At 44.2% G+C, this 22,230-nt stretch overlaps 3 protein-coding genes across 3 annotated transcripts; all 3 read right to left on the bottom strand.

The window, feature by feature from the left end:
• Positions 1 to 968: 968 nt before the first annotated feature.
• On the bottom strand, positions 969 to 2,844 carry edn1 (endothelin 1). Its single transcript, XM_068747607.1, has 5 exons — positions 2,784 to 2,844; positions 2,377 to 2,527; positions 1,974 to 2,123; positions 1,638 to 1,742; positions 969 to 1,122 (listed from the first exon to the last, which is right to left on the bottom strand). Exons 1-5 carry the CDS (start codon positions 2,842 to 2,844, stop codon positions 969 to 971), a joined length of 621 nt encoding a protein of 206 aa, XP_068603708.1.
• A 3,572-nt stretch (positions 2,845 to 6,416) lies between these two features.
• hivep1 (HIVEP zinc finger 1) lies at positions 6,417 to 12,675 on the bottom strand. The gene is made up of 6 exons (XM_068746815.1): positions 11,816 to 12,675; positions 11,596 to 11,732; positions 11,194 to 11,369; positions 10,212 to 10,313; positions 9,032 to 9,561; positions 6,417 to 8,777 (listed from the first exon to the last, which is right to left on the bottom strand). Exons 1-6 carry the CDS (start codon positions 12,629 to 12,631, stop codon positions 7,665 to 7,667), a joined length of 2,874 nt encoding a protein of 957 aa, XP_068602916.1. The 5' UTR covers positions 12,632 to 12,675; the 3' UTR covers positions 6,417 to 7,664.
• A 1,371-nt stretch (positions 12,676 to 14,046) lies between these two features.
• Positions 14,047 to 16,627, bottom strand: LOC137903459 (zinc finger protein 40-like). The gene is given in 5 exon segments (XM_068747609.1): positions 14,047 to 14,091; positions 14,768 to 14,844; positions 14,847 to 14,939; positions 15,004 to 16,146; positions 16,210 to 16,627. Coding segments are annotated over 5 exon segments (1,776 nt in total).
• Positions 16,628 to 22,230: the final 5,603 nt, after the last annotated feature.

The raw sequence follows: 22,230 nt of genomic DNA on the forward strand, positions 1-22,230 counted from the left end.
GAACGTGTCTCTCCATTTGTCTTTGTCTCACTCATTTTGAGTCACTCGATTCAAATCTTCTGGACTCGGATGTCTTTAAGTCATAAAACCCAGTGCTCACCGGTTTAAAGCTGCTAAATTAAGGTGATTTTCTCAGGCAATTAAGCCGCTTCAGCTTCATATATGTAATTTGATCACACAGTCAACACAACGCAGGACACAAAAACAAAGAGAATGGAGGAGCCGCATTTAAATAAATGTAAAAATTTATTAACGTTTGGCCAAAATTTGGTGCTCGGCAACAAAACATTTCACAGAAATGACAAACCAAATGAGTGACGGGCCAATATGGCCATCAGATTACATCGAGTAAAAAGAATAAATAGAATACATAGTTGCAACAACTAAACTGTGATAGCATCCAAACAAAAAGCAGCTACTGTACTGCTTAGCTACAGCGGCCCGTGTCCTGATAAAGAGGAAACGACCTGCTATGTAAAACGCAGTAAATAGTAAGAGCCGTCACGTGTGAGGTTCACAATAACCCCATAAAGGTTCTGCAACTGTGCGACGAAAATATCGACATGTTGAAATCTATTCAGCAGGACTGCCTTCATCCGGACGCAGCAGTGACTTGTCTGAGACGTTAAATCCTTCCAGTGATGATTGAAATGTTTTCTATTCTTCTGTCAGTGACCAGCTCTACAGTGTCCTTGGTTTTGGAGAATGGGGGGGGGGGGGGGGAGGGGAGTCCTCTGATCAGCTCATCTACTTTCACCTGAACTGCCTGCATCGTCTCTGTCCTCATTCGCGCGTCTGATGAAGCGTGAACAAAGTCGGGTTGGAAATGCTCTCTGCTCTGCTGCAGACGCATCGTGAAGCCATCGTGGAGCCCGTCTTCTGGCCTCTCTGCGACTTTCTGCAGGACAGAAGGCTTCAGAGAGGGCTTATGAAATGCCATTCCCCTTCTGTACGACGAGGTCCGGAGGTTATCTTTCTTCTTTCGGAGGCTGCGCTCTCTCGCCCTCCCATGCCCTCACCCTGTGGCGCTCTCTCAGCCTCCACTTCTCCAGCAGCAGGCGGGTTTTCAAGGCAGACCTGATCGCGAGAGGCGACACCCGCTCCTCGCCTCCATTAGTCATCCTGTAGACAAAGACAGAAAGCAACCGGACATTTGAACCGCTGATCTCAGATTATGTAATAGCCAAGAGCTGGGAGGATTTCAGCCGTCAGTCATCTCGCATGGGCCACGAGGGTCTTTTTTGCACGGCGCTCTTTGAAGTGATCTGAACAGACGAAAGTGTTTGGTTCCAAATATATTGTGTGCGAAATATGATGGTAGACGGATACAGCTGGGGGGGGGGGGGGGGGGGGGAGACAGGTTACAAGAAGGGAGGGGGAGGTATCTTCTATACGAGTGTTTATGACATTCATGACGGAACTATGTCATCACACCATGCAGGAAATTCCAGTTCTGAGGGCTAAACGTGTCGATCCCACCTCATTTAACCGTTTGTGCGCTGATTTTAGCATGCAATCATCTGAGATACGCTGCCTCACAGAAATACCTTGTGTTTTTGGGAGGTTCCAATTACCTTGTCCACGTATTTTGCATACAGTGAGCAGTTTTCGGTTTCTTTCTGCGTGGGTTACCTTACCTCTTAATCCTGCCCGCGTCGGCTGCCAGCTTGTGTTTGCACTGCGCCCCAACACAACCATCGCCCCCGGCAGAGTGGGTCACCTCGGCCGGCAGCGTCCCGCGTCTGCAGGCGAGAGGGCGCCGAAGAACACTCGATTAGCGGAGGATCCCATTACAATCATTCAGCCGACCGTCTCGGGACATTTAGGAACATTAAAGAGATGAAACGTGTTCTGGCATGCGATGGAAACAAAGCCAGAAGCCGTAGAGGAGAAATATGCGGCGTTTAAATGATGATTGATGGTTTATTGCTCGTTCGCGAGGTGTTTGGAGAGCAAAATGTAAAATCACTCACCTCTGGGGGGTTTCCAGCCAGCAGAAGTTTCTACAAGCGCTGTCATTTTCCTGAAAACACTGGCACCGGGGTCCTCCTCTGGTTGCCATGGCATCCGCGGCCGCGCGCTTCGCCCTGGGCGCGTTCCCCAGTCCGTAGGAGACCACGCGCCTGCGCGGAAAGAGACGCAGCTGGGGTTAGAAGCGCAGCAATTAAGTTTGAAGGGAGACACCAATAGCATCCGAGACCGCTTCGTTTTGCTGCGCAGTGCGCGCACATCGACAGAGAGAGAGACGCGCTTCTCTCAGGTGTTGCGCACTTTGTTTTGTTTTGTTTCCGGCTGTTGTCGTTCGCCAAAAACAAATAAACAAGCGCTCTCATACGGCGCGGCTACAGACGCACGGCTGCTCGTAATGAGCCTTACTCGGGGGTGTTGACCCAGATGATGTCCAGGTGGCAGAAGTAGACGCACTCCTTGTCCAGGAAAGTGGCGCAGGAGCAGCGTTTGGTGCGCACATGGCGCCCCTGGGTGGGAGTGGAGGCAGTGGGCGGCTCTTTAACAGGTACAGCACGGACTGCAATCAAATGCATTAGGAGTATTACTATTATTATTATTATTGCATATAACATGGCGTTACTTGTAAAATGCATGAAGTGTGTGTGTTGCCAGAACAGTTGCAACGAGATTACGCATGCAAAAAAAATAAAAAATAAATCTTAAAATGCATTTGTTACTTAAATACGGCATTATCTCCCTAAAGCGGTGCGTCTTGTCTTGTACTACACTCAAATGCTAAAGTTAAAGTTGATGTTTAGCCTGTTGAAAGTTACCTGTGCGCAAAATCCCGGAGTATATCACTGATGACACGCAAATCAAAAGGTATATATCCATTTTAGAGGTTCTTCTAAAGCAAAATGTCACTCAGCAAAAGTAATAGTCCTCCAGAAGCGGTGCAAAAATCAAACATCCAGTTTATCACTCCCCAGCAAAAAGGATTTACGCGCAGCGCGCCCGCGTCAGTGAGTCTCTGTCAATCTGGCGCCACATTGCGCAGCGCTTTGACTTTATACAGGAGCTCCCCGCCTTACCACCTCCTCCTCCTCCTCCTCCCCCTCTCCTCCTCCTCCTCCTCCTCCTCCTCCTACCCCTACCCCCCCCTCCCCCCTCCCGCAGTGCCGCTCCGTTTGTCGTTTGCTTTCTAGCCAGACAATGATGTTTGTTAGTGCTGGCCACTGATAAGAAGGCGCAGGCAAAGAGGAGGACTCTGAGATGCGTTGGTTCCAAAACAGTGGATGAGGGGGAGACGCCAAATGGTTGATTGTGACCTCTGCTCTGGTCTTGGTCTGTGGATGAGCTTGCAGTTTCACTTCCGATACAGCAGGTGGCAGTAAATCCACGAGCTTGAGTTCAACGTGTGAATGGAGAGTGGACAGTTTACGCACGAAGCATTGCGCCTTGACATAAACACTGCCTAAGTGAAATCTTATATTTTAAAGAAAGAAAAACAATTAAAACTGGGAAGGCTTGTGTGTGTGTGTGTGTGTGTGTGTGTGTGTGTACACACACACAAAATGAAGATCAAATTAATTCGTAAAAAACAATTAACATTGGAGTAATTTAGTTTAATTTATTTCACAGTAGACTTTCATTTTTCCAGTAGTAGTAAATTACTTTATTTGCAGAACTAATGCGATAAAGAGAATAAAATTAAAAATCATACATTGAAAATACCAGATCAACACATTCACTAATGCTGTTGATACCAGATTTGTGTGTGTGTTGAATACTGAGCAGCCATAGGACCCAATAATATTTATCTGGCTATATATTTATGTCTACATACTTATAAAAGGTTCAGTCTGACAGTGCGTAATAACACAAAATACCAGGCCAGATGTTGTCTGATGTTTTTCTTGAAGATTTGAACTGTGTTCAAAGCAAACGGACGTGATGTCATCGGCTATTCTTACCTTTCTTGCAATGCTCTTGAAAAAAGAAAAAGATGTGTACTTGAAAGGGCAAGAATGTTAAATCTCATTTCTGCTGTCTTTGTGGTGGGTTTCTGTATTCATATGTTTTTTAACATAGTCTATTTTTATTGCATGCCCTATAGCAGAGTGATGTAGTTTCGCATTTGATTATTTGTCGTTTTTAATGTTTCATGTTGCACAATTACACCGAGAAAAGTTCCTAGTTTGTGAATCTATTCACTGACAGTGGAAAATAAATCGATTCTGATTCTGATTCTATGATGAGCTGAGATCAGAGTCTGTGCTGCAGGAAAGGGATTTTATCTTTAGTATCTGCATTGGAGAAGTGAGTTTGAAAAAAAAGAATCACTAAGATTAATGCATCTCATTCCCTTTGCCTGATGAATGAGAACTGGTCATCAAATCCAACGGCACATAACCTGCACAAAGTTTTCATATACATTCCTTCCTTAGCAGAACTCGTCCTCTTTACGCTTTACTTTACTGTTAAGCATCTTAATTTATGATCAATTCTGCATGAAATACACATTCATGGAAAAAAAAAATACCGGTACTTATAGACGACTAGGTTTCTTTTTACAAGGTCCAGTGCAGCCATTTAATGACTAAAGGAAGGATTGCTGGAACAAATTGCTCTGATTCCGTTGCCCCCCCCCGCGGAGCCAAAGAATACTTTGATGTCATTCCAACACATTTTCAGACATTTTGCTGTGTACAATGGTAGAAAATAATCGACCTTTCTTGTGTGTGTGTGTGTGTTGCTGTGCACAAGCGCCATCATGCATGCTTGAAGTGGAAAATACTTACTATCCTGACATGCTTGTAGCTCTGAGGCCCCTAATCTGATGCTGGTTTTAAGAATTTCCACTGGCAGGGGAACGGTGGAACCGAGTTAGTGGAGGGAGGTCAGGAGGACTGATGCGACCTCAGCAGAGGAGCACAAGAGAAATAGAAATAGGAATAGAAAGCCTTTATTAAGAGGCGGCTTCGTAATGTCGTGCTTCAAATGTGGACTTTCGGGTTCAGCCGGTTGAAGCATGCAGCTGCTGGGATGTCATGAGAGATGTGATGTGATCCTGCTCTGAGTCATGAGGTTTAGTTCTTCCCCTCATCAGCTTGTTTTGCGTTTCCTCAACACTAACAGACAGTGTCCACTAGGGGTCTCTGTTTGCTTTGCTTTAGCTTTCCTTCCAGGTTCCACTCGCTCACAGGGAGGAGGTTGGGGGGGGGGTGCTGATGGGGTCTGCAGCGTAGATGGATGCATCATGAGTCATCCTCTGAATGGTCTGGAATAAGGAGGTTATCCGCGTAAGGCCTCTTGAGAGGAGAGAGATCCCCTCGTTGAGGTTTGGCTCTGGTCCTCTGATCATTCTCCTTGTGAAGTCGGTACAAAATACAACTAATTTAATCGCTTAGGAATCAAGAGCTACTAATTGGATTGAGTTTGACTTAAGTGATGTGGCTGTGATATATGTGAGGATCGTGTGGCGTTCTCCAAAGCTAACCGATTCAGAAAAGATATTGACATTATGTTCTCTTCATCACTTCTTTCCTTTTTTTACGTTTCATAGAAAGGTCATAAAGCAGAAGAGCACTGTGAAGCGAAGCAAAAAAAAAAAAAAACTATTTCTCATAATTTTATATGTAAACTGACAGAAAACAGTAAAAACGATATAATAGTTAAGTTAGTGACGGAGCCAAGGTCGTCCCACGTGAGACATAAACGTAAATGTCTGTTTTAAGAGTCAGAACTACTTTGGCTCTGCTGAGCTGTTTGCTGTGGATATATAAATATAAACTATAATTATCTCTGATTAGCTGGATTCAAAAATCTTCCACAAATGTCAACTATGCCCACTTTATTTTTTTTACACTGAGCTCTGGCTGCGTGGTAATTTTAGCCATTAATAACGTAACACATTCTTTACAGCTCTTCGCTGACGGCTCGTTGAAACACAGTTTGGGAGTGGAACCTTTTGTCATTTTTTTGTATATATTCTGTCGCCTCCCTAAAGGAGGTTAGGCTTTCAGCAGGATAATACATAAGCTACTTGACAGATTTCCATGAAATGTGTTAGAAGGATGGGGCATGGGCCAGGAAAGAACCAGCAAACGTTTGGTATGGAAACAGACAAAGGGATGGATGTAGGTATTTTTTTCCACCTTCTGTAGCCTCGCTTGATTGAAGGTTTTCCCCTTTTTCTAATATTTTTCTGTGGAGGGGTGGGATAAATTCCAGGTTGGCTAGAAACATGTGCTGTATTGCTCAGCCTTAGCGGTTGTATAGACAGTGATGGCTGTTCCTAGACGTCAAACTCCAGTTGGAGCCAGAATTACACAAAAATGTACAAATGGATATTTATGAAAATATTAGGGATGTCTGAGAAACAATCACTTAGGTTCTGATTGGATCCAGAACCTTTAAACATATTCTTGACCTTTGGGATTCATTTATTTAGGACTTTTGGATGGATGTAACACGCATCAACAGCTGTTCTCGATCGAAGGAATATTCCAGATCTGGTGATGCAACCATCACCATCTTTGCCGGTCAGCTATACCAGCTTGCTATGGGTTGGGAGGCGGTGTACACTGTACACCTTGGACGAATCGCCAGCAGAATGCACAGAGAGATTAACAAGCTCATGCAAACACTACGGACAATTTAGTGTGCCCAATTTACCTAAATTACACGGGTTTTGGAGGTGGGAGGAAACCGGAGAACCCGGAGAAAACCCACACAGACGGATTCTGTAATGAAAGGATTCGAACCGGGTACCTTGTTGCTGTGAGGCAGCGCAACCCACTACGCCACCGTACCATCCATCTGGTGATGCACAATGTTTATATTTATATAGTGAGAGCGGGTTTCAAAAGTATCTTGATTTGGTCTTACTGAGGAAAAATCCTGTTTATTAATTCTGAACTTTTCTGAATTACCAAATTTGTAAACAGAATTTGTTTTCCGGCTGTTACATTAAAAATTGTTGAGGATCAAATCAATTCTGTTTGAATTGATCTGAATGGTGCTTCAGCTAAATAATGTGGCTGAAGTATCTGTGTCCAGTAATGCAGTGTTTAAGCTGACAAAATAAAAGGGACATAATTTTAATGTTTGTTAACAAATCTCGACTCATACAGTTCATATTGATACAGCAATGTAAAGCTACCATAATGCACATACCTAAGGATGTGTGAATCATAACGGGCACTAGATGGATTATAATAAATAGTTGAACACAACATCTGTACACTAAAACATTGCCCCATATTCCATAGAAATGTACATATACCAGTACAACATGTATAGTTCCATAAAGGTACGAATGACAAATCCTCCAAAATAAAATTCATCTCCTGTACTGTTATGCTTCTTTACTTCAAAATATGTTTTGAAATAAACACAAACAACTACTGACTTTATAAGGAATATTATGTACAAGTTCCTAAACAAGAAACTCCATAAAAGGCACAATTGTCTATACAACATTTACAAAAAAAAAAAAAAAGAAATCGTCTGGAGCTGACAAAAAAGAAGGTGAAACTAAAATGATTGGTCACCATTATAATTATCATACGATTGCACACACAATGTGAATGTCAGCATCTGTGCTTTGAGAGGTGATTTGTAAAGAAACAAACCCCGAAAAAGTGTTTTCAGTATTACAAAGTGACACGCATTCCAAAATGTGAACAACAATAGTGTGCCACTTGGGCTATTTAGGTGGCGATGACTAGTCTGTCTTCGTCATCACTGGATACATCATTATAGTCATCGGCTCCCTTCTGCCAGCTGGTCGCTGGTCTCGGAAGAATAGGACCACAAACTCGTTTAACGGGCGAGTCCTTGGGACTCTCTGTCCGTCTGTCCGGAGCTGGTGAACGATGCTGCCGTGGACATTTGTCTCTTCCTTCTCGCTCCAAAGGCTGCAAAACACCGACTCCACTGCTGCCTGTAGGGTTAGCCCGACTGTCTGAGGACGCCTCCACCGAACTGCTGAGCTTCAAAGAGGCGGACGGTGAAGCGGCCATGCTGGTCTGTGAAGAACCCAGCCTGTATTCAGTTTGAGATGGTTGTCCTCCTGAAGCCTCAGGGCTGCATTGTCTTTCCGAGAACCCAGGGAGAGGACTAAGGGAGGAGAGAGGGCTGAGAGAGGGAATGATGGCAGGAAGGGCGATGTTGACGATTTGCAGGCCTGGGACATTTGTCTGGGGCCCGGTGGTGGTTTGGGAGGTGGGGCTTGAAGCCAACACCTGCAGCCCCAGGGTGGCATTGAGGGTGAGTCCTTGCTGGTTCAACAGCTGGGTGGATGCCAGGCCTGCATTAGTCAACCCCATGAGGTTAAGTGTTTCCAGACCTACAGGATGAATTGTTTGAGCCTGCAGGCCAGCGACCTGCCCCAAGGGGAAGCAGGACACAACGCTGCTCAGCGGTTCCTGGACTACAAGTGACTGTGTTTGCAGGCCCTCTGGTTGGGATGGAGTGTTCGGAGCTGGACTTGTGTTCCTGTGAATGACACTCACTGCTGGGATGGTGAGCTGGACAGGGCCAGCCTGGATTGGCACAAAGGTGGAGTAAGCTGCCAGGCCAGCAGGCACTAGCTGGATCCCCCCAACTGGGAACATGCTGTAAGCGGAGCGAGAAGGCTGCTGGGAATGCAGGGGCAGGTGACTGAACAGGTGGGTGTGGGCCTCTGTTCCAAAGGTTTGGGATAGCCCCTGTGGGGGGAAGTGCAAAGGACCGTGAGAAGCAAAGCATGATGTCTGAGTGCTCTGGTCCACTGGCATGCCCATTTCACTGGCTGGTATAACAGGATATGAAGAGGAAGGGTCCTGTGAAAAGAGACAACAGTTAATACTCAGCCTTATTTCTTATTTCATAAGACTGCACAAGCCTGGTTTGAAAAGTGTCTCAATCCATTCGGCCTAACCAGAGAGAATGACACTATTCGCCTCTTTAAGAACATTCACAGGAGATTTGTGGAAGTGCCCCGCGTGCAGGATTTGAAGTACGGGTATGGCGAGAGAAGACAGGAAGCAGAGAGGGTGCAGTGGATTGATACAAAATAAGAATACATGGGTCTCACCTGGCCTAGCTTGGAGCCCTTGCCTGGCACTGGGGGACTAGGGGGCACGTCGAAGTCAGGGTAGTCGATGGACATCTGTCTGCAAGGTGAAACTGGGCTCATCATGTGAACCGACTCTGTGTCCGAGGTGTACAGGTCTGTTGTGGTGGCAACAGTTGGAGGACAGTAAGGCAGGGGCATTGGGCTGCAGCCAGAACCAGAGAGGGATATCTGCTTGCTCAGGGACACGGGGCTCATCATGGGGACAGATTCAGAATCAGATATGTGGAATTCCAGAGCTTGAGGCCTGGAGGGTAGCAGGGAGACCGAGCTAATGGACATCTGGGCAAGGAGGGCACTAGGAGGGACGTCAGCCTCTTTGGAAGGGATGTGCTGTGGGCTGGCAGATACAGACGGGTTGGTAGAGAGGCCAGACTCTGCCTGGCTATCTTCCTCTTCCTCCTCATTGTCATCATTCTCCTCATCATCAGGACCATCAGAGTCATCGCCGTCTGAGTCTGGACGGTCGGCGCCACCGACGTGACTGCGGTCTCCTGCAGGTAAGAAAATATATTCTATTCTTGGTATTCCGCAGAAAACATGAGCAATCAGAGCTAGTAATCAAACAGAAAGGCCTTTTGGTCATTCATTAAAGAATCCACAGCGATGTCGAGTGCTGCTGCATAGTTTCACAAGAGAGACCACCATATACCCCGAAGCTTCGTCACGGGCAGGGAAGGAAAAACAAATAGACTGGGATCATAGAATGCTCTCAGGCAGCTCCTCTCTCTCTCGCTCCGTCTAAAATTAGGCACAGCAATTTCCTCTTTCTAAACACTATGCAAGCCGCCCACATGCACTTTGAGTTAACAGAGGAAAAGGCTGCATTTAGAATTTCTAATTAGACCGTGGCAAAAGCTATCGATCGACATAGCAACAGAGCTCAAGCAGGGGCAATCTGCGTTGTTCCATCTCTAGTCATTATCAGAGAACCATATAAAGTAAGGAAACAAAAAGAAAACGAGGCAAACAAGATGCATTTATATCAAGTCGCGTGTACGTAGAATACGATGCAATATTACTAGTAATCAAACCCTGAATGTACAGGGAAATATTTCTTTTTTTTAATGAAGATGTTTTTGTACCACATAATAAGCCTTCATGTTTTTCCCCTCACACCACTTGCTGTGTAAAATTGTACCTGAGTCCTCTGTATCCTGGTCTTCAATGAGGATCTCTGGAACCCCCATCTCAATGCATTTCTTACTGTGGGCTTTGGATTTCATGTGTTTGGTCAGATTTCCTGCAAGATGAGGAGCATTAAGTTTGGATGGGTGGGCAGGGCTTGAACAATAGCGCAAATGAAGTTTATACAAGAGAATGTGGTCTTTAAGCAGGCAGTATGTAAAGAGAGACTAACTGATGAAGACATTTTTAAATGAACGTGGGTTGCTCTGACACCAAGTACTGTTCCACAGTGTAGCGTGGGTAGGCAGGTTCGATTGAGGATGGTGAATCATGTTGCATTTCCTTATGAGATGCACGAACAACATCCTTAATTTCAGAGTTCCTGCCGAGACTAATTTAACTGAACTCAATCATGGCTGTATTACTAATTTATCAGCATTTAATTGTAATTAGATTACAATTTTTGGTGCCGTCTTCATCACAGTGTCTCCTGTGTATCAATTATTGTGAAATCACAGTGCTGCTTTTCAAGACCTCTTCATTTTCACATATCCAATGAGGACTAATTACATGTATTGTGTTTACAGGACCCAAGAATACACTCCACGTTATTTCTAATAAACAGTAGTTCCCACATTTATTTTTTTCACAGCTTGCCATTTGACTCTGGCTCTCCCATCTGAGACACACTTCTATATAATTAATTACAAGTGTGTGCAATTAATGACTAAAAAATGTAAAATACTCTGTCACTGCAATTGTCCCTATCTTTTAGGGCAACGTTCACCCAATTTAAAACCATTGTTGGAGAATTTTGTTCATGATTTTTTATTTATGTAGAATAAACTTTTATGAAACTGGCATTAAAGGGAGACAGCTAATCAAGAAGTTAACATATGACGTCTTGATCGTATCTTGGCCTCTTGTGTACAGGCGTACTTGTGTCATGGCTGCAGATACGTGGTTTAAACAGTGATCATTTGCTGACATCTAACCTTTTGTCTTAAACGAGAAGTTGCAGTGAACACAGTGGAATGGCCGGACATCGGAGTGGGTGCGGATGTGTTTGCGTAGCATGCTGGGCTTCTTGCAACGGATCCCACATTCCTCACAGATGTATTTACCCCGTCCACGACCACGTACGTAAACATATTCTTCATTGGATTTGTATCTGTCGGGTTGCAGTAGAAACATGAGAGACACACACTTACTTGGAAAGACAAAAATATATAATCATGTGCATTTTATAGGATAGGGGGGGAAATACAGGTCATCAATTTATTTTAGAATACAAAAATGTTATCAGTTATCTTAATGATATTTGTGATAACCGGTAATCATTGGCTATTGTTTTGGTTGAAAAATATAGTTCATCTCAGTCAATTTTTGAATCTTACCCGCCATCAAATATTTTGATCCGTCTTGGTTCTGTTTTAGATACCATGTCCTTGTCTGACTCATTGCTGGCCTGAGATTCTGGTGGCATTTTACTTCTTATTTCAACAGATGCGGCCTTCTGTGGTATTGGTCCCTGCTGACAGGAAGTATGTGATTTATTTATTAAAAGCAATGCATCAATATTAGACACCTACATTTTTGCAGAATTCAAGTACTTACCATTGGCATCACCTCTTTCAGCTTGCCTGTGTAAGACAAGATATCTTCCTTATTGCCAGTTCTTATGGCTGATGTGTAGTGTATTTTCTTGGAGCATTGCTTGGAGTTGAACAGAGACATGACAACCTTGGTGGGCAACCCAAGTGGGTTATGGTTGTTGGGACTGACTGTCCATGTAGCATATGCCGAAGTCTTCAAGTCAGTTTGTGGAACATGGAGAGACCTCCTCTTCATCAAGAAACACCATGTAAAAGTAGTGGCAGTTTTCAGGCTGGGGAAGGACAAGCGGTGACTATCCTTCGTGTTAACAACAGACACAGATGCGGTCAGTTTGATCTGACCACTATGGAAACTTGAGGGCCGAATAGGAGATTTGGCAGCAATCCATCTCTGTTCCTCAGCTTTCTCTTGAAGCTTCAGAGCGGTATTAGCTTGTATAGATGTGACGTGGTTATCAGGTGTACTGCTCGGGACAGGGTCTGCCTCCCCATGAATAACAATGCTTGTGTCTTTTTCCAGCCCCGCACTGTCAGGTGACATAGGCTTCACATCATCATTAGCTTCCGAATCCTTCTCCCCATCCGGTTTCACCGTTGGCAGAGGTGGGGCCTCGGTTTCAATGGGGCTGTCCACTGGTTCAGTGGTGCAAACCTGTCTAACAAGTGTTAGCTTCCGCTGTCGGGTAACCTCTGAGATCTTGGAATTTAGATAATTGACTGACCTGCCGTCGGTTAAACAGGCCACACCATGCTCATCTTTAGCTCGTTTTTGATGCTTTTCCATATAGATGTCTAAGCTGTTGGCAGGCGACAACATTCGTTTACTTGAGGCAGTGGGCTCCTGTTGTGGACACAGAGTCACTGATGCAAGTTTCTGCGTGTAAGGTAAAGGCCCAAGACGAGGTGCTTCTTCTCCAGAATTGTTGTGAATGCAAACTGTTTGAGTCCTCTCTTTCTTTGCCGTTTGTACTACATCACTATTCACACTACGAGTGGATGAAAATGTATTTTTATTGGAGATGGAGGGAGCAGGGTGGATCTGATCATGAGTTATGAGGATCTGTGGCAATGGTATGGCACCTGATTGAATCTGATCAAAATGATTCCCTTGATGTTCACCTGGCAGAACAACAATCTGTGTTTTGGTCTCAGAGGCCTGTTGATTGGTTTGAGCGATATATGCATTTTGGAGTACATCTGACCCTTTTGAAACGCTCATAACTGGATTGGCAATGGGTATGGTTAAAACTGGCAAGGCTATCTGAGTTATCTGTCCACTGGAGAATGAGAATGTTTGTCCTGCTCTGAGAGCAGGACACTGCAGTTGGTACTTGGGCACAAAACATTTATTTTCTTCAGAGTTGACTGATTGGTTTTGGGAATTTTCACGACAAACTAAGATTTGGCTTAGCGGTTGTTGCGTCTTTTGGCATATTTGAATCCTTGACGTTTGATGCCAAGGGTGTGGAAGGCCATGAACCTGAGTCTGTTGAGTTGGGCAACCCAAATTAATACTTTGGACCATTTGTTCATTTTTTTGCAAAGGTAATTCCCCAGTATGCAAGACAAAAGGCTGATTCATGGTGCGCCTATTGGCAATGTGAATCTGCTGGGACCAATTTTGATTTAAAGAGCTCACATTTTTAATGGGAGGCTTGTCAAGGGGTGTGATTTTCCGAACAGGCTGTTGACTCTCTGGGCCAATCTTTAAAGACATTTGGCGAACTAGTGGCCCTCGCCTCCTTTCAATAAGAGGGACCTGTGAGGTTTGTCCACTTTTTGACTGCCCAATAGGTGATAAAGATCTGCTGGGCGATACATTGCCACAATCAAAGGATTTGCTACGGTAGTCACATGAAAGCTCAACAGAGGGTTGAGTACAAGTGATCTGTTCAGATGCAGCACGCCTCATAATTGCTGGAATGCCAAGGGTGTTGAAAGCTGTGGGCAAACCTTGAGGCTCAGGAATTTTGCTGACACACTCCGCTCTAGAGGGACTTTCCGATCTTGATTGCTCATCTTTTTCAAAAGAGGCTGAAATGCTGGAACAACGAGAGAGACTGCTGTCCCTACTGAGGCTTCGTGACAGGTTGGACTCAAAACTAGATTCACCTGATGAGTGATCAATTTGCGCAAGACGAATTCTTTTCTTCTTTGGTGGAAGCTTCTCTGTTGGCAACTTTGACAAGCTCTCACTTCTTTGAGGCCAGTTGAACTGATCTGCTGGCTTCTCTACTGGCTCAGTAGTCTGGGTTTCATGTTCTCTGTCGGGCTCCTCTGTAACCAGGATCTCAGGAACTTGAATGTTATTTTGACGAACCAGACGTGACTGATGGACAGGAGTAGAGTTTTCACCAACTGCTGCTACCACACTATCAGAGCATTGCTCCTTTCTTTGTTTTCCGTAGTCATCACTCTTGGGTTTAGATATTTTTTCTTGGAAGCTGTCAGCTAAGATAATTGGTATTGGGTCTGCTTTATGCTTGTTCAGAGGATCCTTCTCCATACCATCAGTCGGAGAGGCTCTGTCAATCGATTCTGTCTCAAATGAACTGGGTCTGCTGAGCGAGTTTGTGTGTCTAATGACTGATGTACCGCTACCCTGCCTTGGCAGGGCTCCTTTACTTGAAGTGCTGACTTGGGTCTCACATATTGGTGATAGTCTGGAATCTGTACTATTAATGCATCTTGCTACAAGTTGAATCTGAGGTAGCTTTGGCTGGTTGTTTTTGGGTTGTATGTCTACCATTGCATTATGCTGAGAAAACGACTCATTTGCCAGAACTGTTGGTAGCTCAAAACTAACTGAAACAGGTGGAATGGTGTCTGTAGGCGATTGATCATCCTCGTCTCCAACACTTTTCATTTTCCTTCGTTTCCTAATTGAAATCTGTTGATCAATTATGCCTGAGACAACAGTTGATCTGTGGACTATGGGCTGCATTATGTTAACTGGAAAAACATCTTGATCTGCATCTTTAACAGTGATTGGCTTGTTTTTTGGACCATGAAGTTCAGAGCAATAGAATTTCTTATGAGTTTCAAAATTCTCCAACTTTCTGTAGCGGTTACGACAGGTTTCACACTCGTACATTGTGCCTTTGGTCTGCAGAGTTTTTCGGTTTCTATCCTGATGGTGCTCAAAAGATCTGCTTCTTCGCACCACTTCTGATGAACTGTTCTGAATGCGATATCCATCATCCATGGAACGAACAGTGGGGAGGATATGCCCTTCACTGGTGGAAAAGTCTTCCACTGCTGCTTGTCTGACTAAAGTCCGAGAATGTATTGCTGGATTTGGGGTTGGTGGGGCTGAAGAAAATACATCATCATTCAGTGAACTAATCTTGTCATCAAATGACTGACAAATTCGCAAAGGATGAGGAAGGGGGGCTACATTAAGGGGAAGAGCAGAGTGTCCCGGTGTTGAAGGCATAGAGTTACTCCTTGTTATTGGCAAGCATTCCATTGGAGGATATTGAGAAGGTACAGAGAGAAGAAATACTGGCTTTGACTTATCTGGGGGAGTAAATGGGGATTTTGGGATGTCTGAACTGGAACTTGACCTTCTTCCCATTGGTTTAAGGTCAAACTGAAAAGAGTCTTTAAATATGTATGATTTGGGAGAATCTATGCTGCCCCTCCTTGAGAGTGAGGTCCTCCTTGGCTTGACACTGTCCAGCTGCTTGTTGTCAACTACTGCCTCATTGTCAGATATCAGTTTTGAAATTCGCTCTTCAAGGGAAAGAGCTTTCGCTTCTAACGGTGGACGCATTTGTCCCTCTGTGGCCCGTGTCTTTTGCTCAGCAGCTACGTGCATGACTGTGGCAACCATGGTCGAGGCATTTGGAAGGAAATTCTTTACGATGTCAATATCCACCGGTGGAGTTATCTTGACAAATGGGCTGGGTGGACTCATGGCTTGGTCAGCACTTTCAGAACGTGAGAAGTAGCCAGAATCTGTACTTCCCAAACTTCGCGGACTAAGTAAGCACTTAACGGGTTGCTGTTGAGAAAAGTCTGTTGCTTGTTGCCTCTGAAGCTGAGCATGTCCACTTAACAAAGGAGACCTGCACTGTTGGTCTTTGTCTTCACTCACAGTATCTAGTGAGGGATTTACCCCATCCACCTCTTTAAGCGATGAGAGGACTGTAATGCTTGATCTCAGATTCGCAGACTGGAACTCCCTTTGCCGTTGTGCAGCAGCTTGCTCTGGTGCTGTACCTGTAACTCTTGGGCTGTCTGCCCTCAGAGGGGAGACATTGACTGGATACACAACAACCTTTGGGAGTGCAGCCGTTACTTTGGTCTCATGACCCCTCTGACCTGAGGCTGGCTTAACTGACTCAAACACAGCTGATGAGTCAGGCTCCCCATGGCTTGTTTGGGTTGTACCTGCGCTCTGTAAACTATTTTCAGACAAAGCTGCCAGACTGCTCTGTGATGAGTCAGGGTCCAAATCTGCATTACTATCTTCCTCATCACTGTCTCCACTCTCCTCTGCCTCCGAATGTGCGCTCAGTGCTTTGTCAGATTCTTGAGATAGTGATCCACCTCCAGATTCCGAGCGTGCAATGAGACCCAGTTTTATAGCATGAGCATGCGATTTCTTGTGCTTGTACAGGTTGCTCTTTGTTTTGAATGAGAAGCCACAAGTCACACAGGGGTATGGTCTCTCTCCTGTGTGAGATCTGATGTGTTTGAGCAGCACACTAGGCTTTGCACAAGCCCGGCTGCAGTATTCGCAAACATACTTTCCTTGCTTCTTAGGCTTTTGGTCCTTGTAAACCTGTTCGGCGCCAAAGTTCACCATGGTAGTCACCTGAACTTGGTTGCTTCCAGGTGTAACTGGGACCTGAATAGTGCTGGGGACACTTGCTGAGAGGGACTGGCATGTGTGCACAACTGGTGGTTGGCTTTGCGGCAAAGTGTTACAACCCAAGGGAACAGGCGCATGGGTTATAGATGACGGTCCAGCATTGAAGCTCATGTGCAAGTTAGGTTTTTCTGCATTTGAAGCGACAGGCATAAAATGTGGTGCAGCAAGTGAAGAGGACTGCATGGGAGTAACCCGTGTTGATGACTGACCATTTCCGTGTAGTTGGGCTGCAACACCAATAAAATTGCCTTGTTCGTCAATATAGTAAGTCTGCATATGAGAGGGTTGGTTTTGGAGCCCAACATTGACTGCTGACATCGCTGTTAATTCACTAGATTGAGCATCAGGGACGGAGGTGAGTTTTCCAATGGCCTGCAGTGAGTTTTTCCTCACAGCCAGCGTACTAAAGTCCGGCTCCATGGCCTTAAGAAGAACATCAAGTGGATCACGACTGTGATAAGGATCTCCCTCAAATCTGGGTTCTTGGCATTTCCTGTCTTCGGACCGAGACACTTCAGTAATCAAAGAACCCTCCTCTTCACCAGTGCATTCAGGTAATGTAGAAGACGTTTCTTTCTGCTTCACGCTTTCAGTGTCAGTGGAGCGTGATGCTGCATCTGGCTGGGCATTCTCTGGGTCTCTTGTCCCAATGGGTGATGAAGGTTTGCAGGGAGGACTGTCTGAGCAGCAAGGTGTTATATTTCCCTTGGATGGTGCTCTCTGGATTGGCGTTTGAGACGTTTTTAACTGTATGGGCTTCTTCACTGGAGATTTTGGAATCTTCTCTTGTAGATTTTCTGCAACAACCTTTTTCCTCTTCAGGCCTTTTATGTTATCTGCATTTCTTCTACCGCTTTCAGATATCCCTTGAGTAAGAGACACAGAAAACCAGAGTTGGTACAGCAGCACCCTTTTCCCCCCATACATTACATACACACACACAAAGCACTAAAAGTCCCTTCATCTTCTGAAATTGTCCTATTTTCTTTAGCTGTGTATTCTTTGCTGGGATTTGGCTGGTATTGGGTGAGAGGCAAGGTACATACACCTTGGAGGGTTTGATAGTCCATGCATTGAAATCAATACAACTAAAATAAAAAATGTGTGCTTAATACAAATTTATTACGATCCCTAAAATATATCGAATTATTACAGTTGTTGGACATACCAACTAGACTGTCTTCTTGACTATCGGGAAATATTTAAAAATCATTATGCAAGCTGTGCCTAACTGTGACCATTACGGTTTTTCTTCTTCTTCCTCTTTCGGCTTGTCCCGGCAGGGGTCACCACAGCAAATCAACCTTCAGTTTTGTGCTGGATGCCATTCCTGCCGCAACCCTCTGCATTTATCCGGGCTTGGGATCGGCTCAAGGGAGAAACTACTCGTACTACCTTGGAGGCTGCATTACCATTTTCTTTAAAAAAAACAATACACAAATCATACAGTCTGCTTAAAATCAGAAAGGCAATGCTGATTAAAACAGCTTAAAAGGTGCAATACACTTCATGGCTTTTAAATGTCATTTAATTTAAAACAGAAATTTCACTTTTTTACTTTTGACAGTCAGATAATGATTAGAAACTGCATTTCAATAATCAAGCAGTGCTGTTTTTAAAAGGGCGCACCCACCCATACCACGGTGTCCCATAATTTGTCTAATTCCCTGCAGCAGTGAACCAGGCCAGTGCCTTAAAGCTATGTTGCATAATATTAGCAGAGTCCTGTCATAGTTTCCTGGCTTGTAGAGGTATTTCCCAAGATGTGGTAAGGTTTTCTTTAAAGCCTCAGGTATAATTAGCTTGAGGAACGCCTCGTCTTTACACAAGTTAATTCATTCTCCACGCACACATACAACCAAAGAGCAGGTAACCCTGTTCTATTCAATAACTCCATCTGAAGGACACCTGACAAAGAAACACGCTGGTTTCCACTGCTCCTGAAAGAACATGGATTAATACGGCCTTAGCTCTAATAGGTCAAGAGGTTCTATATTTACAGCAGCTTTGTTATTGTGGAAAACGGCATAAAGAAATCATGCTTAACATGAGTAACTGTCAGTATAGGAGTTTTATTGTGAAAACAAGATGTCATCATCGGATAAAAACAATGACCCAGAAATGCTTTAGACCAGTAATGAATCTTGATATTATTTTCCTCTCATCTGAATGACTAATCCACTAAATATTTTGTCCCGACATTAAAAATGTGAAAACCTAATTTATCAAAAGATGCCGAGCTGGTGAAGGAGCTTCACTTCTGGGCAGTTATCGGAGGGTTTAACCTTCGACATGAGGATCTGCTGCACAAAGAGAAGGACTGCCATATTTTTATTTGAACGCTTTATATTTATCTTGTCCATCAAGTACCATAGAAGAACTATGTTGCAGTGATGATGTAAACTTACTTTAAATGGAGCCCATAAAGCTCTACTAGTTTCTTTTTACACGTATTGTAATTACATAAAAACTCACTTAGCAAAACTAAAATATTTTTCCATGCGTATAATTTAAAATTATAATCAATACAAGTCCCTACCACAAAAACAAGTGCATATTTAAAAAAAAACATTCTCTCAGGAATGTAAAAGGAAAAAAGGAATCTATAATACAAATAGATTTATTAAAACAAAAGCATTAAGTGTTATAATACTACTGGATCTTCTACTGTAACTAAAGAAAATCTTTCTTTATCTTTCAAGTTAAATTATTTAATTTTACTCATATTAAACATCTAAATCAGAAAAAAAATATATATATACAAAACAAAATGCCTTAAAGACAAAAGAATAAGCAAGTATTAATTTTCATTCAAAGTCCTGTGAAAACATCTCTTACCTTTCTGTGAGCCTTTTGGGTCTTTAAGCTCTTTCTGTGCCTCTTCGATTTTATCTGCAGGACGAGAACAGAAACCATTTTTAGCAGGAAGAAGTGTTGCACAGCGAGTAGCGAACGGATACTGGGGATGCTTCCCACACGGCTGCAGCAAGCTGAAGGTCCTTCAAATGAAAAACAGATATTCTTCCATAGCTGACAGACTGCACTATTCCATAATGGAAACTACTGTAATCATGAAGGAGGCAAGCCTGTGTGCGTACAAAAACACAACCGTCAGCACGCACCCATTTAGAGAAGTAACAGCGCCATGACACGGAGATTAAGTCTGCAAATAAGTCAGTATCGGGGGGGGGGGGGGGGTCATCCTCATTATCGTGGACTGATATATTTGAATCTCAACATTTTGTTCGTACCCCTCGGGGAAGACAGATTCCTTTCCATTCAGGTCTTTTATACATCACAATCATCACCCACAATGCAGTCGGTGGGTAACCCGTTTCTGTATGATCCATGTGGATGTGTGGGAGGAGCCACGGCATTCACTGTGATCAATATTCATTATAATCGCAGCTCAGCACGGCGTGACTGATTCACACCGAGTGGAATAAACCCAGGGAGAAGAGTCGGACCCTCCCAGGAAGAGTCACGACCACCAGACCGGTGGGTTTCACCAACATGTGCAAACATGTCCTTAGTTTTTAATCCAGATTAGTTTCGGTATCATTGTGATGAGGAAAACAATGGCACCAATTACATTGCATTCCGCATTCACCAAGGAATGATGATAGGAATTGCTATCATCCGTTTAGCTTGGAAAATGAAAGTACATTTTTTTTTATTGTTAAAGAAATGAGGGAACCAATCAGGTCACATTGCATCGAAACGGGTCCTGTAGTGTTGTTGACAAACAAACGAAATACGGAAATAGTAAATCCAATAGTACTTACAATATAATCTCTATTCTACTTATTATTCCAAAACAAATTAAAGGTGTCTGGTGACCCACACGCATCTTTTTATAGTCTCATTAATTTTTACGCACTTTATTATTTGTAATTTTTCTGTGACTATAAAAAATAAGGAATTAAAAACCCGTCCTATAATAGAAATGTATATAAATAAAGCAGAACCACGGATCACATGCACATACTGTAACACGCTCACGCTAGCTACAGGGGGAAATGGGCGAGCCACCTCCACACCTTGCATCGTTCTGTCTCCGATGGCTATGGAAAAGAGAACGAAAAATAAACCCTCCGTGGCTTCTGTGTCCTGCACATGAACATTTATAGTACAAGAGGAGTCCTGAAGGACCAGCGGTAACAACTTTGTCCTAAACGGCGCTAACAGTGTTAATCGAGGGTGAAAGAGGATAATCTGTGCTTCCCAAAAATCACAGTGCAATGCTGGGAATACTTGGAGGGGTGGACACGAGTGGGCCAGGGAAGAGGTCAGTGGATTATATCATCATATGGGTACTGTAGTCACACCCTTCATCTCTCTCTCTCTCTGTATATCCCTGGCGCACGCCACAGATTACATAATGCGTCTCCACCCCTGTGCTGCTGTGGAGCAAAACAAAGGCGCCCTGCCAGCAGAAACACAGCAACCAAGGCTCGCAAGGAGAGGCTAGTGTTTGCGAGCATGTCTCTGACTGCAAGCTAAACAAAGAGCAGAGAGGGACGTCAACACGCCCAGACGGCAGCAGGCGGGGCGGCCGAGTAGCCAGGATGTTGAAGCGTCCCCTCAGCTATCACAGCCGCCACCGCCACACACCGATCTGAGATAAATGGTTATTTAGGGGTCAGGAGAATGGGAAATAGATGTTGACAAGCGTTTATTTCATTGTTTGTAGCTGGTGGATTGATGCATATGTCTTGTATGAGGCCGCATTATACACACACACACACACACACAGATTGCATTCGTTACATAACAGGCCACAAGCAAGACCCCTCATGCTGAGCGACACCCATGAAGTCAAGCTGCAAAGCGTGGAAAAGAACAGGAAACAGTGGGAAGAAACCAGGCAGCGGTCAAAAAAAGTTATTCCATCCACGGTGCCCGAGTTAAAACAGCAGGGAATGATTACAGGGTCGTTCATATTTCCCTCATTATGGCTGCCGGGGATGCGAGGTGGTCTGGGACATGGCTACGTATTCCATGTGAAACCTGTAACCACTGGAAACACTGAACACAGTCAGAGGAATGTACACAAATATGTTGTGTTGTGTGTCGCCCGTGATGAAAACCAGAATATGACCAAGACATTTTAGGGCAAGGAGAGAAAACAAAAGGTTGAGGGGAACCGACCACAAAGAGGCCCTTATAAGTAAACTGTTTAGAAGTGCGGTCTTTGGAAAAATGATCTATGATACCGTAAACTCTTTCTACGTAGAACGTAGAATAACGAAGTCACTGGAGTTAAAGCCTTCAACAAATAAATGACCAGCCGATCTGCAGAAAGCCTTGAACCACTGGCCACGGCATGTTTAAGCAGCCGAAGCGTCGGCGGAAAGCGTCATTAATAATGTATGCAACTTAAACATGTGGTCTGGATTCACCGAATACTCAGCGAGCACAGAAGTGTCAAACTAAGATGCACTGCTGCTCGTCTCTCTGGCTCTACAGACAAACGATGGCGGCCGGACGCCTCGAGGTGGCCGACTCGTCATCCACGATTCACGCCGTGTGACATC

Source organism: Brachionichthys hirsutus, chromosome 13 (assembly GCF_040956055.1).
Source record: "Brachionichthys hirsutus isolate HB-005 chromosome 13, CSIRO-AGI_Bhir_v1, whole genome shotgun sequence".
NCBI classification, from domain to species: domain Eukaryota; kingdom Metazoa; phylum Chordata; class Actinopteri; order Lophiiformes; family Brachionichthyidae; genus Brachionichthys; species Brachionichthys hirsutus.

Bases quoted from the DNA above. Each gene is read 5' to 3' on its own strand.
- hivep1 (XM_068746815.1), bottom strand. From the start codon at position 12,631: ATGTTGTCGCCTGCCAACAGCTTAGACATCTATATGGAAAAGCATCAA. The intron at 11,370-11,595 runs GTAAGATTCAAA...GCAACCCGACAG, and splicing joins ATCAAAATATTTGATGGCGG to ATACAAATCCAATGAAGAAT. The intron at 10,314-11,193 runs GTTAGATGTCAG...CTCATCTTGCAG, and splicing joins CTTCTCGTTTAAGACAAAAG to GAAATCTGACCAAACACATG.
- edn1 (XM_068747607.1), bottom strand. From the start codon at position 2,844: ATGGATATATACCTTTTGATTTGCGTGTCATCAGTGATATACTCCGGG. The intron at 2,528-2,783 runs GTAACTTTCAAC...ATTTGATTGCAG, and splicing joins CTCCGGGATTTTGCGCACAG to TCCGTGCTGTACCTGTTAAA. The intron at 1,123-1,637 runs GTAAGGTAACCC...CTTTGTCTACAG, and splicing joins GACGCGGGCAGGATTAAGAG to GATGACTAATGGAGGCGAGG.